Source organism: Tinamus guttatus, unplaced genomic scaffold (assembly GCF_059628265.1).
Source record: "Tinamus guttatus ecotype Peru unplaced genomic scaffold, ASM5962826v1 Tinamus_guttatus_pri_ptg000033l, whole genome shotgun sequence".
NCBI classification, from domain to species: Eukaryota; Metazoa; Chordata; class Aves; order Tinamiformes; family Tinamidae; genus Tinamus; species Tinamus guttatus.
The window spans coordinates 5956732-5980642 of NW_028288567.1; the positions used below are offsets into that span (position 1 = coordinate 5956732).

The following is a 23911-nucleotide window of genomic DNA, read 5'->3' on the forward strand; positions in this document are numbered from 1 at the left end:
ATCGTTTCAGCAGCCACACACCAAAATACATCTCTTGCTTTGTCCAAATGTATAAGGCCATTAAAGTGATTGTTTGTTGTTACCAAGCACTCAGTTACCGCAAAAGCCTATTTCAAAAGGAATCATAGCTGAAAACAGACAGCAGCAGATAGGTTTTTGCTGGAGGCTAAAATTTCTGGAGGGAAAAAAAAGGAACATTGGAAAAGCTGTAAAGCTGCCTCATTTGGGATTTCTGAAGCATACTTCTCAACAAGCTTCAAGACTGTGTGAATACACGGAGAGGCAGCTAATGCACAGACTGGCCAAGAAATGAGTGGCCACTGTGCGCAGCTCTTTGGGACTCTCCTGCTTCCAGTTTCTACAATGGAACTTTCCAGAAAAGGCCCCTGAGCTGTCGTAGCACGGCTCCTTGCCTCCGCAATTCAGTTCCCTTTGGTAACGTGCCACATCTTCAGGACTACATGTATGGTGTAAAATAGCTTCCATTTCAGTGGTCCTTGGGGAATGTGCTTGCAAAGTCTTTTAACACTGTCAATGGCACTCTAACCTCTGGTCAAGTCTGTTCTGCATATAACTTGAGTGGTCTTAAAAGCCATTTGAAGCATTTCAAATACATACAGAGTGTAGCATTTTTCATGAAGGCCTTTGTGTCTACCCCCCATTCATTTGACTAAATCAACTTGGGGACTTTGAAAATTCCACTTCTTAAGAAATTGCTAATTGTTAAATCAACTCTTCTCCCCCCATCCCCTAAGCTAGCTATATAGCAAATGAGTATAAAATAATTAAATTTTTATTTAATTTTTAACACAAAGTCTTAAGGATTTAAGATAGTCATATGTTATTGTTACAGCATTTGTTTTCAGAAATACCTTTTATTGTCCCAGAATAAACAAGCTATGCTTCTTCCTTTAGGAGCAAATAGTTTAATAATGAGCACGAAATCTGGCACCAATAATGGTTGTCTGGAAAGATTTCTAGGATTAGTAATAATAAAGTGATATACTATCACAGAATGTCAAAAGGTTTAGCTGCATTGTAATTAGGAAAAAGTATTTGCATTTTAGATAAATAGTTTAAGAAAACGGTCTTAAGTGTAATATGTTGTTACCTGTGGCATTGTCCGTTATTTTTCTGTTCTTAAAGCACAGCATTGTCACTTGGTTTGTTCTTGACAATTACCAGTTGTCTTTCTACTCACAGGTCTCCCAAAAGCTGAACTACCTGTAACTATACAGCTTTGCCAATGAAGAGTAGCTCTCCACCTGCTCAGCAAGGACAAACAAAATATGAAATGATTTCAGGTCTGTGGTTCATGGCTGTCCCCTTCCTGTGAGAAGCAATGACCAAGCTGATCTTGGTATTTCAGCCTTCAGTAAAATGCTGGCATTTTCTTTTCTTGTGATATTTAATATTGGTAACGTGCGGCAGTATTAAGCAGTGCGCATTTTTTACTAAACAGCATGCCCTCACTTTTTGAAAAGATGACTCGTTATAAATCACATTAATGCTGTAGCAACTAAGTACATGAACCAACATCCCCAAAAACCTGTAAGGAAACCTTAAAGTGAAACGTGAAACTACGAGTTCTGTGTCACTTGTTTTTCTAGGATCTGTGTTAACTTTGTGAAAAACAATTTTGGAGGTGCATAAATTGCCTTTTCATAGTGAGGGATTATTATTATTATTTTTTTAAACACAGAATTTTTAAAAAATAGAATATTATTTTGTTAGGATATATCATGTTGCTAAAAAGTTTCCTCAGTACTGCAACCTACTGTTCGTTGTCAGTATAGCATTAAATATCATTGCCTCTTTCATGCTTTCTCTTTATTCCTAATACTGTAAAAAATGAACTGAATTCTTGATACAGAGGCCTAATAAAACTAGCTTAGTTTTAGACTAGCACCTCTAATGCATACACCTGAGATTTAGAAATTTTCCATGTCACAAATCTGAGGAAGACTGAGAGGGACAAATGCAAAAGAAGACAGATCTGGAACCTCAGCGAAAAGGGGCATTCATGTTCCAAAAGAATGATCTGAATGTGTTTCCAACTTAACTCTCATAAAAATAAATACTTGGAAATATATTTAAGAACATAATGAAAAGATATACAATATTTTGTAATAGCAACCATTTGTTCTCCTCATTTTGGGCAGGCAGCCTGTCAGTCTACCCTGGGGCATACACCCCACGGCCAGTACTTTTCCCCTCAAACATAAAGACAAACTATTTGTGAGGCATCAGGAGTTACGTATTATTTTTCAGATGATAGATGTCTTTGTTTCCCTAATGTGTTGCAATCTTAATAAAAGCTTAAGAACGCAATATTTTGAAGCTCTCTGCCCAGCCAATAAAGCAATTAAGCATTGAATGCAGCCCTTCATGTGGTTCTTGCAGTGTTTCCAGGGAGGCATTCACTGTTGCTGCTTGTTTCTTTTTTAAAGCATACTAATAAGCACCACTTTTCAAATTATCTCCAATCTCTGTGATTTACTCTGCCCGCTCTGTGTGTACCTAAGAGCTGAGATTAACAATGAACACTGAGGTTTTGCCTCGCAGAAACGTCTGTGTTGTGTCCTAGATCTTTGCCACACAAAGCACAATTTTATAACTCCTATTTTTTATGGACGAATGTTCAGCTGAAGCACCAAAAATGCTTATTAATTGGTCTTTCAAAATGAGTAATATTTGAGCTGTAAATAATTTTTGAAATTATGTAAGACCCATGAGAACTTGGAGATTGGAGGCTGGGGAGGGATCAAAGGCAGGAATTTTGATCTAGTTCTGTTTGTTGCCTGGCATTACATTAATCCAATCCGGATTGATGCATCTCAGTGATTTTACAATTTAACTACAAAATAATAACTGGGGAATTGGATCTAAGCTGCTGTTTCTCATGGGTGGAAATACTGATTTGCATTGATTAAATGCTGAGCCTAGGATCTGGCCTCAGATAGCACTAGAAGAAGGAAAAAAAAAATAGGATAGGGTAGAAAAAGCCAGCAGCCTTCTCCACTCTCAAATGTGAAGCCAGCTCACTTCTGAAACTCAGACATTACACATTCTTTCAAATCTTAATTGTCACCATTTTCCATAATCATTTTAAAATCTGAGTTTTCTTTTTCCAAGTCAAAGAACTTTCATGCAGCTCTTCATTCTCTTGCAGATGGCCTTTTGCAAGCTTTTCCCACAGTTTTGTACCGAAGACAATTGCTAGGATAGTTTACCTTGCCTTTTACTGACCACAAGGGTGTGGAAAGAATGACTGGGCTTCAAAGACAACGCTCTCTGTGGAAAAGACAATATAGTCTGGTTCCAGGCTACATGTGGTCTGTAGAACCAGAGAAAATACAGTATATATTTCCTTTGCTTCTTTCATCTATCCCACAGCTAGGATTGTACAATTTGGGTCATCTTTCCCTGTTGCTTCTGCACTTTAAAATAAAGAAATGAACCAGCAGAACTGAACAGCAGGGTTTTTGGTGCCTTGCAGTACCAGGAGGAGTGTGAGTTGAAAGCAAAGTGAACCTCGTGCCTTTATTTAGTGTGCGGAAAATTTCGCTGTCAAGAACTGAATGTCCAAAAGGAGACAGAGGAGTCCTAAAACTTTATTCGAATAAAGGGAGAGTCCACCGGGCATATCCCTGTGGAGTCTCTCAAATTGCTGGGGGACGCAGCCCCCCTTTTATCCTAATTTCCCGACCGAGGGACGCCCTCTCCTTTTCCCCATTGGCCAAGGTACTCAGAAGTTACAGCCTTCCCGGCCCGCCTACACCGAACTCCGGCCTCCCGCCATCTGTTCTCACCTGAGCTCACCAACTCCTTTGTCCCCCTTGCTGAAGAATGTGGGGGAATTGCCCTATTCCCCTCCTTTGTAAAGGCCCCCATCTCCTTGCAGATGGCTCTTTTTGTCCTTCTCGGCTCATGGCTCCACTCAATTTCCCCTCCCTTTGTCCTGCTCTTCAGCCAAACTCTGGAGAAACCCCCTTATTGATGAATACAGAAACTTGAGCATTCCGCTCAATCCCTCCTCTTTTTTCTTTTTTTTCCTTTTTTTTTTTTTCCCTCCTTTGGACAATATTTGTTTTTACAAACTAGGTTATTAACTAACAACCTGCAACCTATGTTCAGTATGTCTAGTACCCATGAGTAGTCTTCATATCCTCCTGGACTCCCACAGACCCAGCAACCCAGAGTTCATTTTCCAGACCCACTCCCAGCCAGCGGTACAGATCTACGGAGAGTCAGCCGGGGCTTTCCATCCTCTTCCTTCAACTGAGAAGTCCAGACTTCTGGAGTCTTGGAAATCTTAACGCTGGTATGATGAGTCCATCCATGCTCAGCTGTCTTGGTTGATGTTTCTGTGGTTAGTAATACCTGATAAGGTCCACACCACTTTGCTAGCAGTGGTGCTTTTTTCCATTCTTTGACCAAGACCCAATCCCGTGGTTGGACTGCAAAATCCAAGGGGAGGCGCTGTGCGAGCTGGGCTTCCTGTCGAAGAGACTTCACAAGAAAAAGTATTCTGGCCACATATTGCTTTAAATATAATACAGTCATGGATTTCCTTTGGTTCTTCTCCCTCAGGACCAGTTAGACAAGAAGCTGGGTTAAACCCTCCCTCGCTTCAGAAGCCCCTTCAGGTAGCAAGGCCCTGACCAGGTATGGGACCTTGACAACATGGGATCCCCCTGTGGTCAGTTTTCGGACCTCAGTTACCATTAGGACCGTACCTGCACAATTTTGCAGACAATAAGGCCACCCCTTAGCCACTGGGTCTAACATTTTAGAAAAATAAGCTATTGGTATTCTCATGCCTCCATGCTTTTGCACTCAAATCCCCTTGCTATGGCTCTGTTTGACGTCTGCATATAATTCAAATTCTTTCTCTGTGTCCAGAAGAGCTAAGGCCGGAGCCTTGGTCAATTTATCTTTTAATTTTCTAAAGCTCTGTTCTTCTCATGTCCATACCACAACATTGGGGCTGTTTTGGGTTAAACCTCCAGCCAAAATATGCCCCATATATATATATAATATGCATATATATATATATATATATATATATATATATATATATATATATTCCCAACACCCTAAACCCTTTTTGGGCCAAGAAATTGAGTAACTTCACAGCAGTTTCCTTCACCACCCTCTCTTGTTCACCTGATAGGGGCAAGTCATACTGCAATAACCTGGCTCCTGGGGCTGGGATAAATTCCTTCAGTATTTTCTGCAAGGCTTGTCCAAATAGGACCGGTGCCTTGGTGTATCCTTGCGGGACGACTGTAACTGCCCACACTTCTAAGTTCACTTCAGCCTAGCTTTATCAGACATTTTGCACAAAGTTACAGTAGTGCTAACTTCTTTATCATCCCCCACAATATCAATTGACATTCCCAATCCAGCCATCAACTCCAACCCCTCAGCAGATTGCCTCTCTTTTGTTACATAGTTTCCTCTTGATGTTGCCCTTAACCGTATTGACACACATTCTTTCTTGATGAGACCCTTCTCAGTATCACTGAGATACTGGCACAAAACCGGACAAAGACTAGGATCGTCGTCCGACCCTACAGGGGGCCACCTAAATCCCTCTGGTAATTTATATTCTGGCCAAACAAAACAACAATATTTTATCATTAGTTCCTTGGTTATTTCTGGGGGAATGCACAAGTTATCCCAAACCCCCAAAAGTCTCCCCAAGGGACTATATGGGGATAAGTTGAGGACATCATTCCTTTCCCCAGCCCCCTCTTTTGCCTTCCCTTCGCTGCTCTCCCTGGACTCCCATGTCGGGGTCGCCACCCCTTTTGTTCCCCACTGTCCCATAGTACTCACCAGTGAGATTTCAATGGTCCTTTCCATCAAACCTGGTCTTATCCGTCAGACTATAGCGCTACGCGGAGGTCCTTTCCGTCAGACCTAGCCCTTTCCGTCGGGCTTAGCGCTACGCGGAGGTCCTTTCCGTCAGACCTAGCCCTTTCCGTCGGGCTTAGCGCTACCCAGAGGTCCTTTCCTTCAGATCTAGTCCTTTCTGTCACACCTAGTCCCTTCCGTCAGACCCCTTGAGGACCCCCTCCCGGTCCTACCTGCGGATCCCCCGATCCGCTTCTCGTCTGTCTCCGGACAGTCTCGGGAACCCAATCAGTCGTCCGGTGCAGGCTGCCGTCGAAGGGAGTCAATCACCAAGAGCTATGGTGAGGCGCGCCGTTGACTCCAATCGCCGTCTGCCGTTCCCAGAAGGTGGAAGGATCCCGGACGAGCCCCCATTTGTGCGGAAAATCTCGCTGTCAAGAACTGAATGTCCAAAAGGAGACAGAGGAGTCCTAAAACTTTATTCGAATAAAGGGAGAGTCCACCAGGCATATCCCTGTGGGGTCTCTCAAATTGCTGGGGGACGCAGCCCCCCCTTTTATCCTAATTTCCCGACCAAGGGAAGCCCTCTCCTTTTCCCCATTGGCCAAGGTACTCAGAAGTTACAGCCTTCCCGGCCCGCCTACACCGAACTCCGGCCTCCCGCCATCTGTTCTCACCTGAGCTCAGCAACTCCTTTGTCCCCCTTGCTGAAGAATGTGGGGGAATTGCCCTATTCCCCTCCTTTGTAAAGGCCCCCATCTCCTTGCAGATGGCTCTTTTTGTCCTTCTCGGCTCATGGCTCCACTCAATTTCCCCTCCCTTTGTCCTGCTCTTCAGCCAAACTCTGGAGAAACCCCCTTATTGATGAATACAGAAACTTGAGCATTCCGCTCAATCCCTCCTCTTTTTTCTTTTTTTTCCTTTTTTTTTTTTTCCCTCCTTTGGACAATATTTGTTTTTACAAACTAGGTTATTAACTAACAACCTGCAACCTATGTTCAGTATGTCTAGTACCCATGAGTAGTCTTCATATCCTCCTGGACTCCCACAGACCCAGCAACCCAGAGTTCATTTTCCAGACCCACTCCCAGCCAGCGGTACAGATCTACGGAGAGTCAGCCGGGGCTTTCCATCCTCTTCCTTCAACTGAGAAGTCCAGACTTCTGGAGTCTTGGAAATCTTAACGCTGGTATGATGAGTCCATCCATGCTCAGCTGTCTTGGTTGATGTTTCTGTGGTTAGTAATACCTGATAAGGTCCACACCACTTTGCTAGCAGTGGTGCTTTTTTCCATTCTTTGACCAAGACCCAATCCCGTGGTTGGACTGCAAAATCCAAGGGGAGGCGCTGTGCGAGCTGGGCTTCCTGTCGAAGAGACTTCACAAGAAAAAGTATTCTGGCCACATATTGCTTTAAATATAATACAGTCATGGATTTCCTTTGGTTCTTCTCCCTCAGGACCAGTTAGACAAGAAGCTGGGTTAAACCCTCCCTCGCTTCAGAAGCCCCTTCAGGTAGCAAGGCCCTGACCAGGTATGGGACCTTGACAACATGGGATCCCCCTGTGGTCAGTTTTCGGACCTCAGTTACCATTAGGACCGTACCTGCACAATTTTGCAGACAATAAGGCCACCCCTTAGCCACTGGGTCTAACATTTTAGAAAAATAAGCTATTGGTATTCTCATGCCTCCATGCTTTTGCACTCAAATCCCCTTGCTATGGCTCTGTTTGACGTCTGCATATAATTCAAATTCTTTCTCTGTGTCCAGAAGAGCTAAGGCCGGAGCCTTGGTCAATTTATCTTTTAATTTTCTAAAGCTCTGTTCTTCTCATGTCCATACCACAACATTGGGGCTGTTTTGGGTTAAACCTCCAGCCAAAATATGCCCCATATATATATATAATATGCATATATATATATATATATATATATATATATATTTATATTCCCAACACCCTAAACCCTTTTTGGGCCAAGAAATTGAGTAACTTCACAGCAGTTTCCTTCACCACCCTCTCTTGTTCACCTGATAGGGGCAAGTCATACTGCAATAACCTGGCTCCTGGGGCTGGGATAAATTCCTTCAGTATTTTCTGCAAGGCTTGTCCAAATAGGACCGGTGCCTTGGTGTATCCTTGCGGGACGACTGTAACTGCCCACACTTCTAAGTTCACTTCAGCCTAGCTTTATCAGACATTTTGCACAAAGTTACAGTAGTGCTAACTTCTTTATCATCCCCCACAATATCAATTGACATTCCCAATCCAGCCATCAACTCCAACCCCTCAGCAGATTGCCTCTCTTTTGTTACATAGTTTCCTCTTGATGTTGCCCTTAACCGTATTGACACACATTCTTTCTTGATGAGACCCTTCTCAGTATCACTGAGATACTGGCACAAAACCGGACAAAGACTAGGGTCGTCGTCCGACCCTACAGGGGGCCACCTAAATCCCTCTGGTAATTTATATTCTGGCCAAACAAAACAACAATATTTTATCATTAGTTCCTTGGTTATTTCTGGGGGAATGCACAAGTTATCCCAAACCCCCAAAAGTCTCCCCAAGGGACTATATGGGGATAAGTTGAGGACATCATTCCTTTCCCCAGCCCCCTCTTTTGCCTTCCCTTCGCTGCTCTCCCTGGACTCCCATGTCGGGGTCGCCACCCCTTTTGTTCCCCACTGTCCCATAGTACTCACCAGTGAGATTTCAATGGTCCTTTCCATCAAACCTGGTCTTATCCGTCAGACTATAGCGCTACGCGGAGGTCCTTTCCGTCAGACCTAGCCCTTTCCGTCGGGCTTAGCGCTACGCGGAGGTCCTTTCCGTCAGACCTAGCCCTTTCCGTCGGGCTTAGCGCTACCCAGAGGTCCTTTCCTTCAGATCTAGTCCTTTCTGTCACACCTAGTCCCTTCCGTCAGACCCCTTGAGGACCCCCTCCCGGTCCTACCTGCGGATCCCCCGATCCGCTTCTCGTCTGTCTCCGGACAGTCTCGGGAACCCAATCAGTCGTCCGGTGCAGGCTGCCGTCGAAGGGAGTCAATCACCAAGAGCTATGGTGAGGCGCGCCGTTGACTCCAATCGCCGTCTGCCGTTCCCAGAAGGTGGAAGGATCCCGGACGAGCCCCCATTTGTGCGGAAAATCTCGCTGTCAAGAACTGAATGTCCAAAAGGAGACAGAGGAGTCCTAAAACTTTATTCGAGTAAAGGGAGAGTCCACCAGGCATATCCCTGTGGGGTCTCTCAAATTGCTGGGGGACGCAGCCCCCCCTTTTATCCTAATTTCCCGACCAAGGGAAGCCCTCTCCTTTTCCCCATTGGCCAAGGTACTCAGAAGTTACAGCCTTCCCGGCCCGCCTACACCGAACTCCGGCCTCCCGCCATCTGTTCTCACCTGAGCTCACCAACTCCTTTGTCCCCCTTGCTGAAGAATGTGGGGGAATTGCCCTATTTCCCTCCTTTGTAAAGGCCCCCATCTCCTTGCAGATGGCTCTTTTTGTCCTTCTCGGCTCATGGCTCCACTCAGTCTCCCCTCCCTTTGTCCTGCTCTTCAGCCAAACTGTGGAGAAACCCCCTTATTGATGAATACAGAAACTTGAGCATTCCGCTCATTAGGGTATCTGCTTCATGTTGCTGGTAGTCACTGCTGCCTAACCAAAGGCACAGAAAGCGTGCCTCTGTTTTGCTGTAAAATAAAATTCTGCTGTACATACCCCCTCTTTTGCAAACTTTCACTTGATTAAAGTGGTCTAAATTGCAGTACTTGTAGGTGCAAAGCTCTTCTCTGAGAATAATTTCATCTGCTTTACTGAAATCATTGAATAAACCAGAATTAAATGTCAAAAATGATACCACAGACTTCTGTCATTCTAGATCCTTGTAACAAAGCTGCTTACTACCTCAAAGCTTTTTGAATTTCATAAACACGGCCTAATTCAAAGTCAATTTTTCAGCATCTCTCTCTGTTTCATTATGATTTGAGCATGCCAGTGGTCGCTCTGGCATGGCCTTGCAATCTATCATGGATTTTTTTTTTCTGGTATTAAAAAGCAAGGAATTTTAAATGCTGCTCACCTGGTTTGGCAAGATGCTTTCTCTGCCCTGATAGAAATTGTACAAACTTTCAATTTATTTCTAGTGCAAAAATATAAAGAACATGTAAAAAATATGAAAAAAATATTTTGGACCATGCTTGAAGTACATTTTCCTCCTGTTTGCTGCATTATGCTGAACAGCCATTTAAGAATAGGGATTCATATGAACAATTATCATAAATCTTTTTTCTCCATTTCTAAAAGCCTCAGATGTACAGAATCTAACCTGTAAACAGCCAGTTCACGTTGAAGACCATGATCCTGGAGCTGTTGCAGCTGAGACTGTCACTGAATAGGGTGACCTCTGATGGATAATGCTGGTACTCTGAAAAATGGATTTTTGTTTTTTTCTCCACTAGGTGTGGGAATAAAATATAGGCATTATTAATAAGGGACTAGTAACAAAATTAACCCCAGACAACTTCTACATTTCTAACACAATGACCACCACAGCACATCAAGCAACAGTTAAAGATTATTATTTGAAATTCTTGAAACATAGGAAGTTCCACCCCCATGTGCGGAAGAACTTCTTGACTGTGAGGGTGACAGAGCCCTGGACTGGGCTGCCCAGAGAGGCTGTGGAGTCTCCTTCTCTGGAGATCTTCAAACCTCGCCTGGATGCCACCCTGTGCCACGTGCTCTGGGTGATCCTGCGTGTGCAGGGGGGTTGGACTAGATGATCCCTAGAGGTCCCTTCCAGCCTCAACCATTCTGTGGCTCTGAGACAGACCCTTTCGTTCCAGACTTGTGCAGTAGGCCGGTGTTTTATGGCAGAGCAGCCCTGTGTATGGGGAGGGCACGTGGGCGTCAGCGGCGGCTCGGCGCGGGCGCTGCGGCCTCCGCTGCGGCCTGCACTGCAGGCCCCATTCTAGTTCACAGCAGCAAAGGGCACAAGAATTAAAGAGCAAGAGCTCTCTGTTTTTTTGTTTGTTTGTTTGTTTTTTGTTTTTAGATTCCTATATGTTGTAATACATTTCTCTCTATTCACTTCCCTTGTGCCCAGTACATTTATTGTACTGCACTGATTTCATTCCATGCCTCGCTTACCTTATTTGGACTTTAATCTTGTTTAATATCCTTTGAAACAAAAAGTAATAATCCACTAGAGTCAAAATATTCCTTATTTTGCCATCACAAGTCTCTCTGTTGCCCTGCTCTCCCCGCTAACCTACCTGCGCAGAAAAAGAGCTGCTTGGGGTTGGGAAGGATTGCCTTAGCAGCCCAAATTGGGTCCTTACTCTGCTGTATGTTTCCTGATAGTTCAACAGCTACTGATGTGCAAGCTAGCATTTATAGCAGTAGAGTTCATACATACTAAGTGCTAGCAAGAAGCAGAATTCAGTTCTGCCAGAGCTCTGTAGGACAAGAGAGCCACCAAGATTAATGAAATCAAGGTTGGAATTTGCTGGCAAGGTCACTAATGAGCTTGCAAACCTAGGCTACTCGGGGAGAAGTAAAATGAATAACAAAATGAATGCACCACAGGCAATATATTACGGTGGTGTGAGATCTAGGATAATCCAAACACAATTGTCAAATGCTTAAAATCTTCAGCCCAGCTTTCTGGCTGGCTCCAACAGACAGGAGCCAGACATACATCAGCCTTAATCCCAACATCCGTTATTAAAATAGGAAGACTACCATTCCTTACATATCCATGTTCTCCCTCAGCCCAAAGACTAAATCAGCTTAGTGTGCAAATAAACTTGTTTTGCTTGGTTGTGTGAGGAGCTGGTGACATAGGGGTCTGGGTGTCTTCCCCTGCAAAGTTTATCCTGAGACAAGGAGAGAGACTAGAGAAGCCCAATTCCTGCCTCGCTTAGAAACTAGGGACTGCCTGTGTATAGCTGGGGCACAGATCAACTCCTGATATTACCATGTGCTGCACTGAGGATACTGCGCTTTCCACCCTGAGTTACGTTCTGCTTCACCTCAAAAGATATGAGCCAAAGTTTCTTCTTGGCACGAGGGCCCTGGAAAGCAAACTCACCCAAACATAGTGATCCTATAAGCTTCTGTGGTGAGAGCTCCAGTGACTCTGTTTGTCAGGATGGGGCCTCTGTTTTCCAGTGCAATTGTCAAGGTAGAGCTCTACAGCTGAGCCAGAATGGCTGATTTCTGCCTTTTTTTTTTTTTTCCTAAAAATTCAATTCTCAGTGTAAGCCATTTAGCACAGACTGATGTCCTAAGAGGCCGAGAACCTTCGGTTTTCTTGGAATGAAAGGAACTACAGTTTGTTCCAATTCTCTGTGATTAAAGTTACTATATTTACTTAGCTACTTGCTATTGGTCAAAGTAGAAAATCAAAAGATTCAAAAATAAACATCAACATCTTATTATACCTGAAGACTGTTTCTTACAAGAGTAATAAGGCCTAAAGGTCTTCTATATTTGAAGTCCAGTCTTTGTATAGTCATCAATCATAAATGTGATAAGGAAAACGCATCCAAGTGAAAAAAACAAGACAGTGTTTTACAGGAACAGAGCTCAAGCAGACACCAAGAGTTAGAAAAGCCTTTCTCTACCATTAATCTTCCTCATACAGAAAGGATCGCTTCAAAAGAACAGATTCTCTATGCATAATGGGTGGATTAAGAGATTTTCATCAACCTAAAAGAAGCTCCTTCCATCCAACGTATGCTTAATTCCCACGGTTAATGAGTGTTTTGGGCTTTCTTTTTTCTTGTTCTACTTAGTTCAATTTGTCAGGATAGGGAAAAAGCAGCCCAGGTGTACTGAAGCTCAGCTTAGAATCCGATCTGAGGCTTTAAACAAGAGAGAAAAAAAAGGAGAAACTATCCTGACTAGAAAATGATGGTTTCTCCCTTTTAAAGCTGTGATAGCTGCTTTTTTAATGCATCCTCCAGAAGAATCCTAAGTGACTTAAAAATGAGGTATCTTACAAATGTACTAGCCAAGGAATCTGCCATGCAGTGTTAGGAAACCCCCAACCCCTCTCTTTAGTGTGGTACCCAGGAGGGCTGTCATTTCACCCAGCGAGAGGTCTCGCCATGTTTGGAGGTGACTACGTTGCCTTCTGACTTATGCCACTGTGACAGCTCCACTGGTGACAGTGGCAACCTGCCCCGATTTCCATCGTCTGTACTTACTGTCTTGTCTTCTTCCTCCAGGATTTTCCAACAGTCCGTTCACATAGTCCAAGAGAGAAACAGTGTTGCCTCCTCCGTTCAAAACAGCCTCCCTTTCTGAAACTAGCTGGTCAAGGAGACAATGGGGCCTCTCCTGGGCAATGGCCACAGCATCTGTGGGGAACCTTCCTGAAAAAGCTTTAAAAGATGAAAATTTGTCTTTTCTGACTAATGGGCCCTGGCAGGGGAGACCCTTCCTCTGTGGCCCATCTCCCTGCCAGTCCCACCAATTTGCTGTGTGGGGAAAGGGCGCCGTGCAGGGACACCCCGTGTGGGCTGACAGGGAGACCGGGCATTGCTTGTTAAAACACACTCTTGTTCCTCAGCAACTTCCAAGCACTTCCTAAGCTGAAAGGACTTTTGTTCAAGCAGCTTTCAGGAACAACTGGCAATAAGAGGCAAGACAAACAAGAAAAATACTGTTCTGTCACGTGAAATGTAGTCAGGACAGCTGTGTGGAAACACTCAGAGTAACAGCCTCAGGGAAGCCACGAATGTAGTAAACCATTGACTTCCTGCTGTATTATCATCACCTAAGAAGAATGCTTCTTATTCTCATCAGCATGAAACCTTGGCTTTTTATACTGCATTAAAATTTACCAGATTGGTGGTGCCACCCCCTTCCCATGTTTTACTAATAATTAGACTAGGACAGTGCAACACTACAGGAGCAAAATCTCATGAGCTTAAATGTTCATTTTTTTAATAACCCAAAACTTCAGAGAACAACAAAACCTGGAGAACGTAATACACTTGAAAGGAATAAAGACATGGTATTGGTCATGGGTTCAGGAAACACTTCAAGTTACACAGCATCTATCTTCCATCCAAAACTATGTTTGAATATATTTTAATAAGTATAGCAATTTTTCAAATAGGCACCTATTTCACTGATTTAGAAGCTTCTCTTCTAGTTCCTATTAGGGCTTCCTGGAGCTGTTCCTTTAGACGATTCCCTGAATGGCACCCAACTTCCAGGAACGCTATGAAAAGATGTTAGCTCGGAGCTGAGCTTTGAACCCACTGCAGGAACTTAACACCCCAGCTGCCTTAGATGTCTGCCACATCTCACGATGGCTGTATCTCAGGATCTAGGTTTTAAAAAAGATCTGATGTTAAAAATAAAAAAATAATTAAAAAGACATGAAATCTGGCAGGACAACAATAATAAACTTCAGTTACTGTCTGATGTTACCAAGGACTTAAGCAATTGAGCAAATTACTATAGGGTAGGTAGCAAGTGGCAGAAATAGCTTACTCAAAGTAATGCTCATTTGCTCCAAACTCTTCTGGATGGTTTACCTCAGCCAGGTAAGATATTCGGCCAACTGGTTCAATCATCTAAGCCCTAGGCTTATCTCCATTGATTCTCCGTGATTTACTTCAACAAAACATAGCTACATCTAAGTATTTTTTAAAAAGTTGATTTCATCCCTTTCCTCTCATCCTTTCTGTTGTTTTCTTTGGCATTTAATGAGGGTTGGCAGGGACGGGGAGTGCAGGCAGAAAGCAAAGGGAACGTGAAGGCAGAGAAAAGTGGGAATGAAGAAAACAGAATTGTTTCAATACGAAGTGTCGCAAAAAAATGAAATTACATTTGAAAACACATCAGTTTCAGTGCACAGGAGAGATGACATTTTAAAATAACTTTATTTTTGATCCTGTTTCAAAATTATGATTTGACATGGTCAGAAACGGAATAAGAAACTTACCAGCATATGTAGTTTTAAAAGCATTTAATGACATAGCATATATTTAACAGATAGGGTAAAAGTCTAGAGGTACAGTTCAATACAACTGAAAGCCAGTTCCAGTACTACTCTTGACTACAGGCCCAGTCATTGAAAGTTCATTCCTATTAAATGTAATTTTTGATTGTGCAGTAAGATGAAAATTTTTCATTACAATAGTTACAGTGACAGAGAAATGCACACTAGGTATCAAATAGCAAGGTAATGTAGCAAAATTATAACACACAGTGCTGCAGCTGACAAGCAAGTAACCATTTGAGTAACATTACTTTTTTTTCCAGTAAATGCTTCAGTTCCACTTTTACACTTATCAATGATTTTAAAGGGTTTATTATACATCTAGTCTTATTATACTTTGTACTAGAATTATCTGAAACATACAATATAATGTATTTCAGCAAAAAAAATTTTTTTTTCGAAATTACAGATTATTTAAAACTGTATCAGCCTGCTAATCCATCTGGTAGACCATCTGTCTTACTTGATGCGGAAAAGCTTCAGGTTGGGTTAATAACCAATGCCAGGATATAAATGGTTTGCCTGTAAGTTAATGCATACCTGCATTCTGTTACAGCAAAGATAATATGCTATCATTTTCATAATGTTAGAATTGTAATGGGAGGCTCTACTAGCCAAGACTCAGCATAACAACCTTAAATGGAAGTGAACATTTTTGAAAATTTGTACATTGATCTTTGATGTGCACAGTAGATTCGAAAGCACCGCTGCCTTGCATACCAATAGCACTAGGTGTGGGTTATTTTCCAAGACAGCCTCACAAAATTGAGGAACAGTTTAAATATTAAGATCTAATCTACATTAACTTCATTTTAAAAAAAACAAAAACAAAAAAAAACAAAAACAAAAAAACAAACCCCAAAACCTGGTCCTTCCTCTTCTACAGAAGCTGCCCAATGCACCTCATACATTTGTAACTTTAGATTTTTTTTGTTGGCTTTTTTTTAATTTTAAAACGCTCTATAAATAAAAAAATGTCAATCACATTGAGGAACATGAGGCACAGAGAGTAACGTATTGGTTCTGAGCTCGCATGCTGGATTTCCACTGGAACGGTCAGAGAAGTGCAGTGTGTGGAGATGGAGTTCACTTCTTTTTACCGAACAGGCTGAATCTTTTCTCCTTGTCTTTCTCTTTGTCTTTCTCCCGCTTGCCAGGACTGGACTCGCTGGTTATTGTGACGCTGGCTGGCAGGGTCTGGGCACGGCTGGAGGCTGGAGTGCTCTGCGTGGTTGGGGACACTTCGATTTTATCAGAAGAGATAGCTAATGTGATGGCCTGAATCCACGTGTTCATCTCCTCCTTCAAGAAGCACCGAAGGCAGACAGCAGTTACAATACGAAGGTCACACTCCCTCCCTCTCTCACCCATTCAGTGTTAGGGAAGGGCAATGGATACGAGCAGGACATTAATGGGAACACCGCAGGAACTCCTCACCCTGCCCTCCTCCTGCTAGCTACCTGCAGGACGTGAGTGTCACAGGCTGCACCCCAAAAGCCCTGCTCTCCTGCGGGTGCCACTAGGAGCTTCTGAGCCTACACGTTATGCACTTATACCTTATACCTGACTGAAGACAAGGAAACTAAAATAAATGCACCCCTAGCATCTAAGCAGTTTTGTTTCTCCCATCATATAGCAGCACAACTATTGCTCAGACAATGGGAAACCCAAACTTACGTCGTCTTTGGCTTGGAAGAGGTACTCGTTGCCATCAGTCAACCTGCAATGAAAACAAGCATCGCAAATTTAGCTTCGTTATAACCACACTGCTTCCCCTGCTGCATGTTAAACTACGTGGAAGCCCCTGAGAAAGTCATAATATCAGGACATAAACAAACATATCCCATCAACAGCTGATGTTCTGGTTTCGCATATCCTCATTTGGACACAGCCATGCACACAGTATATATCCTAGTCTTGCTTATGATACATATATATATGTGTGTGTGTGTGTATTTCTATATCCTTGCATATGGTAGTGGCTGTCTTCCAGTAAGTCAGCACACGCTGCAGAGTGTGTGTGTGCAGAGTTTTGACAGCTTTTGCAGAAACCTGACACAATTCTGCAGCTGACCTGTTGCAGTAACTGAAGTGATGACAATTCAAGATACTGTATATTATTCATGAGTAGGTGCCTCTTCATGCACCTAAGACCAGAGTCTCCCCTCTGCTTTATTTTTGTGCTGATTTTACTCAGAGGGGTTTACCTGGGACACATTTAACAATTTGTATGAAGATGGAAATTAGTAAGAAAAGACTAAATTTGATCCTGCGTGTGCTGGGGGGTTGGACTAGATGACCTCTAGAGGTCCCTTCCAACCTTAAGCATTCTGTGATTCTATGATTCTAAATAACAACAAAACAGGCATCTGAACAAGGTGGAAAGCAGAGTCAGCAGAAGTTGTGTTGCAGGCATGGCTTCCCCATGCTGTCCCTCCAAAGGAAAGCATTTTGACATCTGTTTAGAGATGACATGAAGTATTATAATGCAGAAGATGAAGAGAGACAGTTGCAAGAATATAATTACGCCTCGCTTTCTTATTTCACAAAATAGAAGAAAATCCTTCCAGTGTACCCTCACAACAACTAGACTTCTTTGTGGGAGATTTGCCTACATGTGGGATCTGTAGAGACCTCTACCTCTGCAAAAAGGAGCCTCTCAACAGCACACCTTTCCTCAGCATGGGGAGGCAGATTTGCCATGAGGAGATGCTGCTGTCTCTGGGGGCTCTCCTGATGAGAACAAGAAAATACGCTATGCGCAGTCACTCAGGGCTTGGTACAGGGGACTGGGTACTGTGAAAGAAAGGGCAATTGATTATTCTGTATAACTTCATATTTCAAAGAGCTTCTCCTTGCATTACCAATTCAGAAATGTCTAAAATACTACAGAGGATGAATCACCTAGCTGCAGACTTGTCTTCAAATAAGGTAAATGCATTCCCTGCATTTGCCCTCTTTAGAGGGTTCTTGTATCAAAAGCAACTTACAAAAAGCAAAGAATCTTGAAACACCTTAGTTTATCAGATTAGAGCATCTCTTTTGACAGAGGCACCTAGAAGCTGTGCAGTAATGAAATACTTTGTAATCGCTGGCACTAAAAGATAGAGCAGGAAAACAAACACAAAATCCTGGAAGGAACCTGCCCTCCCGCTCACCCTTCCCCGTCTTTGGTTTTTTTTTTTTTGACCTTTGAACAACAAGTGCTTCATACACTCCACAATGAAACGCTCTGTAACTACATGTTCTAGACCTGAACACGTGATAGATGTTGTTAGTAGTCTCCAAAGTCCATGGAGAAACAATTAAACAAGAGGTTTGATTTTTAAAAGAGCAGAGCCAGGAGCATTCAATTCTTTTCAGTTAATTTCTGTGGGAGCTGCTGGTAAGCTCAGCATTTTTACACACAGGCTTCTAATTTTAGGCATATGCTTCTAGTCTTGTTCCAGTACACTGATTATTTTAATTCTGTGTTGTGATTGCTATATCTAATAAATGTGCCATGTTTCACTGCTGGGAAGACCCTGTTTAGAAAAGCAGATACTGCAGCTAATTTGTTTGATTAGTTGCTGGACTGGATCCTGCCCATGAATTTACACAGCTGTGAGGGAGTGAAAATACCCACCAGAAACTTTTACTAATGGCAGGATGTTTCACGAGGCTTACCTTAGCTTGAACACATGCTTTTTCTTTTTATAATCGACTGCTACTTCACAAACTGCTTCTTTCAAGCTGACAGGAATCTCGTTGTGGTAGGGAATGCCAGAGGCAGCAGCTTTTGAGTCCTTGTAGAAGCCCATCTCTTGGTTGTTTATGACACAATAGACATTATGCCATGATCTTCAAGACATGGAAAACAAGAGGAGTATGTGTGAGTCTAATGCTCTTACTTGCAGAACAGCATAAATTAAACACAGCGATTTATGGAAAATAATGGAGACTGGTGCATTCTTAAGATATGAATACAGCATTAACTCTCCCGCAAACTGCAGCCCACTCATAAAAGCAAGACAAAATATGGCCTTGGAGCCAAAGGGAACAGTGATTTCCAGAGCCCTGTGACACCACATTAGCACAGCTTCCCACTGGGAGTACTGCCTGGCAGTCCAGGCAGCTCACACACTTGACAGAGACAGCTTGACCTTTTAATGACCATGCTTTATTGTAGGATTTTGCATTGTGTTGCCAGATTAGAAATGGATTGCCTGTGAAATCCTTTATTGTCATAAATGCTCCTAGTGACATCTGCTAGCCTATTCCCTGACAGAGCCACGAGGAACAGCACTTGCCAGAAAGAATGCCCTAGATACTAGTAGGGCTGGCTGCTGCTGGGTCGCTGCCCCAGAGTTCTGTAGCTGCAGAAGAGTCCCGCTGGTATCATCATGCTCAGCACTCCTACCGCCCAGCTCCAGCGGGTACCTCAGTGGCCACCAAATTCCTCAGGTGTTAGTGCAGCTCCCTGCTTATCTAGCTGACACTTGCCTTTTCAGCCAAGGCGTGTAGGTGGCTTCATGAGCGCTTCCTGTTCATGAAGGACCACAGCCTGATTTTTCAGAGCAGACAGAACTTTCGGCCTAAGACTTTCCTGCAGGATTGGGTCCTCAAATCAAGTACAGCACAAAATCATCTTCACCCGCTTTTCTCTTCTGAACAGATTAGAGTGTAGGTGGAAAGTGTTGATGTGCAAACACAAGACGTCAGAAGAATATGGGCATTTCTATTCTCAAACCTACGCATTTTTCTTTTCTTGTGGCAATGTAAAACTTGAGAGATTTGGCATCAAATCTCATTGCTGCCACAAACTGATCACGTGAAATGCTTGTGCCTCAGTTTCCATCTTGCAAATATGGCTACTAGTACTGCTGCTTCTGCTGTGTGTATTTAGCTTTCAACTTCATCAAAGAGCTTTACTCAACCATTTGCTACAGTTCATAGAACAAGAGAATCACGAGCTTGACAGGTCTTTAGAAGCTGTGAGAAGCTGATGACAAAATGCAATGACCTGCATGGAGCATTGCTTCTTACCTGCTTGAGGCTTTCTTGCTGTGTGTCTCCCACTCATGCTTACGGTGCAAGAAGCCCTCCATCTGAGCTGAAGGGATCTCCTGTGTTTTGGCTGGTAGCGTGGCAGCAGTCTGGGCCTGAATGGCAGTCTTGGCTTTGCGGTCTGCCGTTGGAGAGGGCACAGGGCTGGACTCTTTTGAACTTGTCCTCTGTTCTGCAGCTCCATTGACCATTTCATTTGTTTCCACAGTTTCTGCCATCTAGGAACAGCGGGGAAAAATGTTAAGCTAGAAGTCTTGCAACACGGAGATATCTTACACTTCACCTGTTCCCCTGCACAACGTGGCTGTGTATAAACTTTGCCTGGAAAATCACATAGGCCAGTAAGATCTTTCTTACACTCCATGGAGACACATGAGGCCAAGGAAATTAGAAGGTATGAATGGATTAGTACCGATTTTATAGGTGGAGAGTCAGGAAAATAAGAACAACTAAACATCAGTGTGAATTTTACTGTGCTTTGTTCTGCTAGTCAATTCATATTTTTATACATGGTTGTTCCTAAAATGAGAGCATTCAATTCTGTTGCTAAGCGCTCTGATGTTTAGAACAGTAACAATCACACTTTCTGCAAAGCTAAGAGGAACAGTGGAAGTTATACACATCAGCCACCTTAAATATGTTTATGACATTACTGTTCTACGAAATGTCTATAGAAAAGTATTAGCTACCAGTCAGTAGAAAAAATATGTCAAAATCGCCCAGGAGCATTTACAGAGATTTGCACAGTTTGTTTCTGTAAAAGCTCCTTTCCTGCTTTCCCCATTCCCCTAGTGACACAACAAAATCAAAACATGCAGAAATTAGAAAGATTACACCATGCATTTCATCTCCACCATCCCAGTTAGGATATCGGATCTTAAAGAGAGGGGAATGAGGTCACGGGTCAATTCATCAAGGTCTTTTCCAGGCTGGCATTATTAGGTGGATTGGATGTGTGTTAAAGGAACTGAAAACCACCACAGTCACACAACGTCACACAGCTATTTACCCCCAAACAAAGACAGAACCAAGGCCTTGCCCATCACTTGCTTTGTTGATCGCGTTGCCTGGCGCACTGTGATCGAGATAGCCTAGAGAGCAGCCATGTTTCCAGCAGCTCTCACTGGTCAAGCTGTCGTCGTCTTCAGGAGCCATTCATCCAAAAATCATTTAAATTGGAATCCTAATGGCTATAAACTTTGGAAATGCAGCTTGGTCCCAGTTTTTTTTTTTTTTTTTTTTTTTTTCCTGTACCATGACTTTGACATGTAGAGCCATTGGTAGCAGCTCAGGAGTTACCCAACCAGTGTGTATTATTATGATTATTAGCAAGTTACTAAAGCTTAGTGCTGCTAATGCTCTAGTAGATTACAAACATTCTGGCCTGTTTTATGCAGACAAGCAGGTATTTGTAAATGGCACAATAATTAGACATCCCCACTTCTGCACATGGCCCGGACAGTTCAGAAGCAGCCAAATTATTATGCAACAAACTAAATTTTGCCACCATTTGCTAGAACTTCTTATACCTGCCAGATAGATACACATTATTTTACCTCACACCTTCGTACCTCATGCATCGACATAGACTGATCTAAGTGTCAACTTGCTACGAATATGGGAAGGGTTGGTTAACTGCCTTTAAGCAACCTGCACCTCCAGAGTAGACACTACACCACTAAAACAGGGGAAGAATCACAGCTCACATTCCATTTCAGACATATTTTATCTATTGTACTCTGTCCCTAACAACATGTAGCCTAGCTTATCAGAAGAATAAAATGAGAACAGCTACCCTGCACTATAGACCTTAGATCTAGTGTTGTCCAACTATAGCCAAAATCAATGGCACAGCTTCCTCAAAATTAGGGTAAATGTAAGCCACTCTTTCTATATACATGTCAAAATAAAGCAACATGTTATGGTGGGAGGTGGGGAGGAATAAACAGAAGAAGCTGGCACCATCCAACCACGGCCAGCACAGCTACTGCAACATAGGTAGTGAAAGAAACGAACAGCGATCCAGCAAGGAATGCTCAGTTAATTGGTCATCGGCAGGTGCTGGTCACTGGCAGCCAACGCTGCGTGGTCAGGAAAGAGGAGAGCCCTTTGCCATAGTCTTTTGTCCAGTGACTGACTAACTACTGAACCTCAGCCACGTTCCTAACACCTTTGTGAACAGCAGTAACGAACTACTGGAGATGCACATAGCCTGCATGTGCCACAGACCACAGTAACTAACAGCAACTACTTTATCTGTGAACTGCCCAGAACTGCTCATTAGCTAAACAAATGCTGAAAGGAACATGTTTTCTGTACTAACACACAGGAAAAGGTGAAAATATTACAGATTTTGAGATACCATAACCAACAATCCAAAGTAAAACAGGCAAGTTTCCAAACAGCCACTGCACAGCTAGTTAACATATTTTTATGGGAAATAGAAATGTAAGTCAGCCCTGCAATCTGCAACCCTGTGGTTTTACATGATAACTGCCAATTTTAATCACAGTCCGACCCATAACCCTTACTTAAAATGCTACTGATTGCAAAAGAGCTATGAAAACCTTTTTGGAAGCTCTTTAATGGTTTATTTCCTTTTCATGTTATCTACAGTTAACAGAAAATAAGCAAAATAAATCTGAATTGTAAACAAGTATGCAAAGAATGTGTCATGAAAATAGAGAAAAACAAGAGCTAAATAAACTTTAATGGAAGCATGCGTTGGGCATGCGGAGACAACACAACAGAAGACGAACATTAATAGCAAACTGCACGGTTACAACAAAACAGTTATCATGTACATGAATACACTTCTCTTAATTGTGACTGAGAGATTAGTTGCAAGTGCTTTAGTGGCTAGAGACTATCTTGAGGTATTTAAATCAGGGCTATAACATGCAACAAGACAGCTGGTGACAACCACTGGAAACATCCCTTGGATTTTCATAGTGCTTGAAGCAACATTATATTCAGTTCATCAACTTAAGTCTCTGCCCCACAACTTAAATAATAGAGACATATGTGCCTTTTTCAAATGCAAATAAATGTCTACATATTGTTCTGGCATAAGCACCATCGTAATAGGTTAAGCCAGAACCATAGCCTGTACTTAAAATTCTAGAGCCTGAAATAATGGGCTGCATTCACTTTTCTAATCATAAAAGCAGAATTTTTATACATGTCTACTAGTAAAAATTAAAAAGTATATCTATATAAATTTCTTTTACATATTATTCTTTAGCCAAAATACATCTGAAGGCTTCCCAGATTGTGAAGTCTAAAGCTACAGCTATATTGCTTTGACAATCGTCATATTCAAAGGCACTGAGACCCAACACTGGTGTAGGTAGTCACCAGATCATTTGCAGAATTTTACAGAGAAATTTAAAAGCATTATGAAGCTATATGTTGTTTTCCTGACAAAAGAAAAAAAAAGCATCATGAAGTGGCAAGACAAGTTATAGTAAAAGCACGATAACTGAAGCAAATCTTTTCAATCACTTTTCTCACTTTACATACATAGCCAATACAGACCAATTTGATCATGCTGCTCAGCTAGTCTTCAGAAATCTACATTCTAACCAACGGTGGCATATTCCTCTCCTCAACCCAGAAATGGTACATCTGTGCACAACTGATGCTTTGCAACAAAAGGTTCAATAAACTGTGGGCTAAAAAGCTCTAATGAAAAGACTGAAGTGAAGATGGTGAAGATTAACACGAAAATGAGCATGTATCATGGTAATGAAATAAAAAATGAAGCAAACGTGATGAATAAAGCTGTGGTAGCCAATATGATGATGATGACCTGAGATGCCCTGCAGGCCACCTCACATTCCTTGCCATCACTACACACAATTTCATAAACATGAGAAGGTACAACGGTCAGCTCTTTTAATCATTTAATATTAAAGCTGAACTGAAATGCTTTATTTAAAGAAAGTAAAACACAAAACTACTCAACATCCTACACATTGACAG

General features: G+C 42.5%; 1 protein-coding gene across 1 annotated transcript in view; it reads right to left on the reverse strand.

Annotated features, from left to right (window-relative positions):
- Nucleotides 1-14743: 14743 nt before the first annotated feature.
- The window catches only part of SPTBN1 (spectrin beta, non-erythrocytic 1), a 91583-nt gene continuing 82415 nt past the window's right edge, over nt 14744-23911 (reverse strand). The window contains exons 32-35 of the mRNA XM_010218203.2: nt 19907-20145; nt 18548-18721; nt 16559-16601; nt 14744-16183 (exon numbers count right to left, since the gene is read on the reverse strand). Of these exons, the coding sequence (XP_010216505.2) occupies nt 15968-16183; nt 16559-16601; nt 18548-18721; nt 19907-20145 (672 nt within the window). The 3' untranslated portion in view covers nt 14744-15967. The remainder of the gene's footprint in view (nt 16184-16558; nt 16602-18547; nt 18722-19906; nt 20146-23911) is intronic.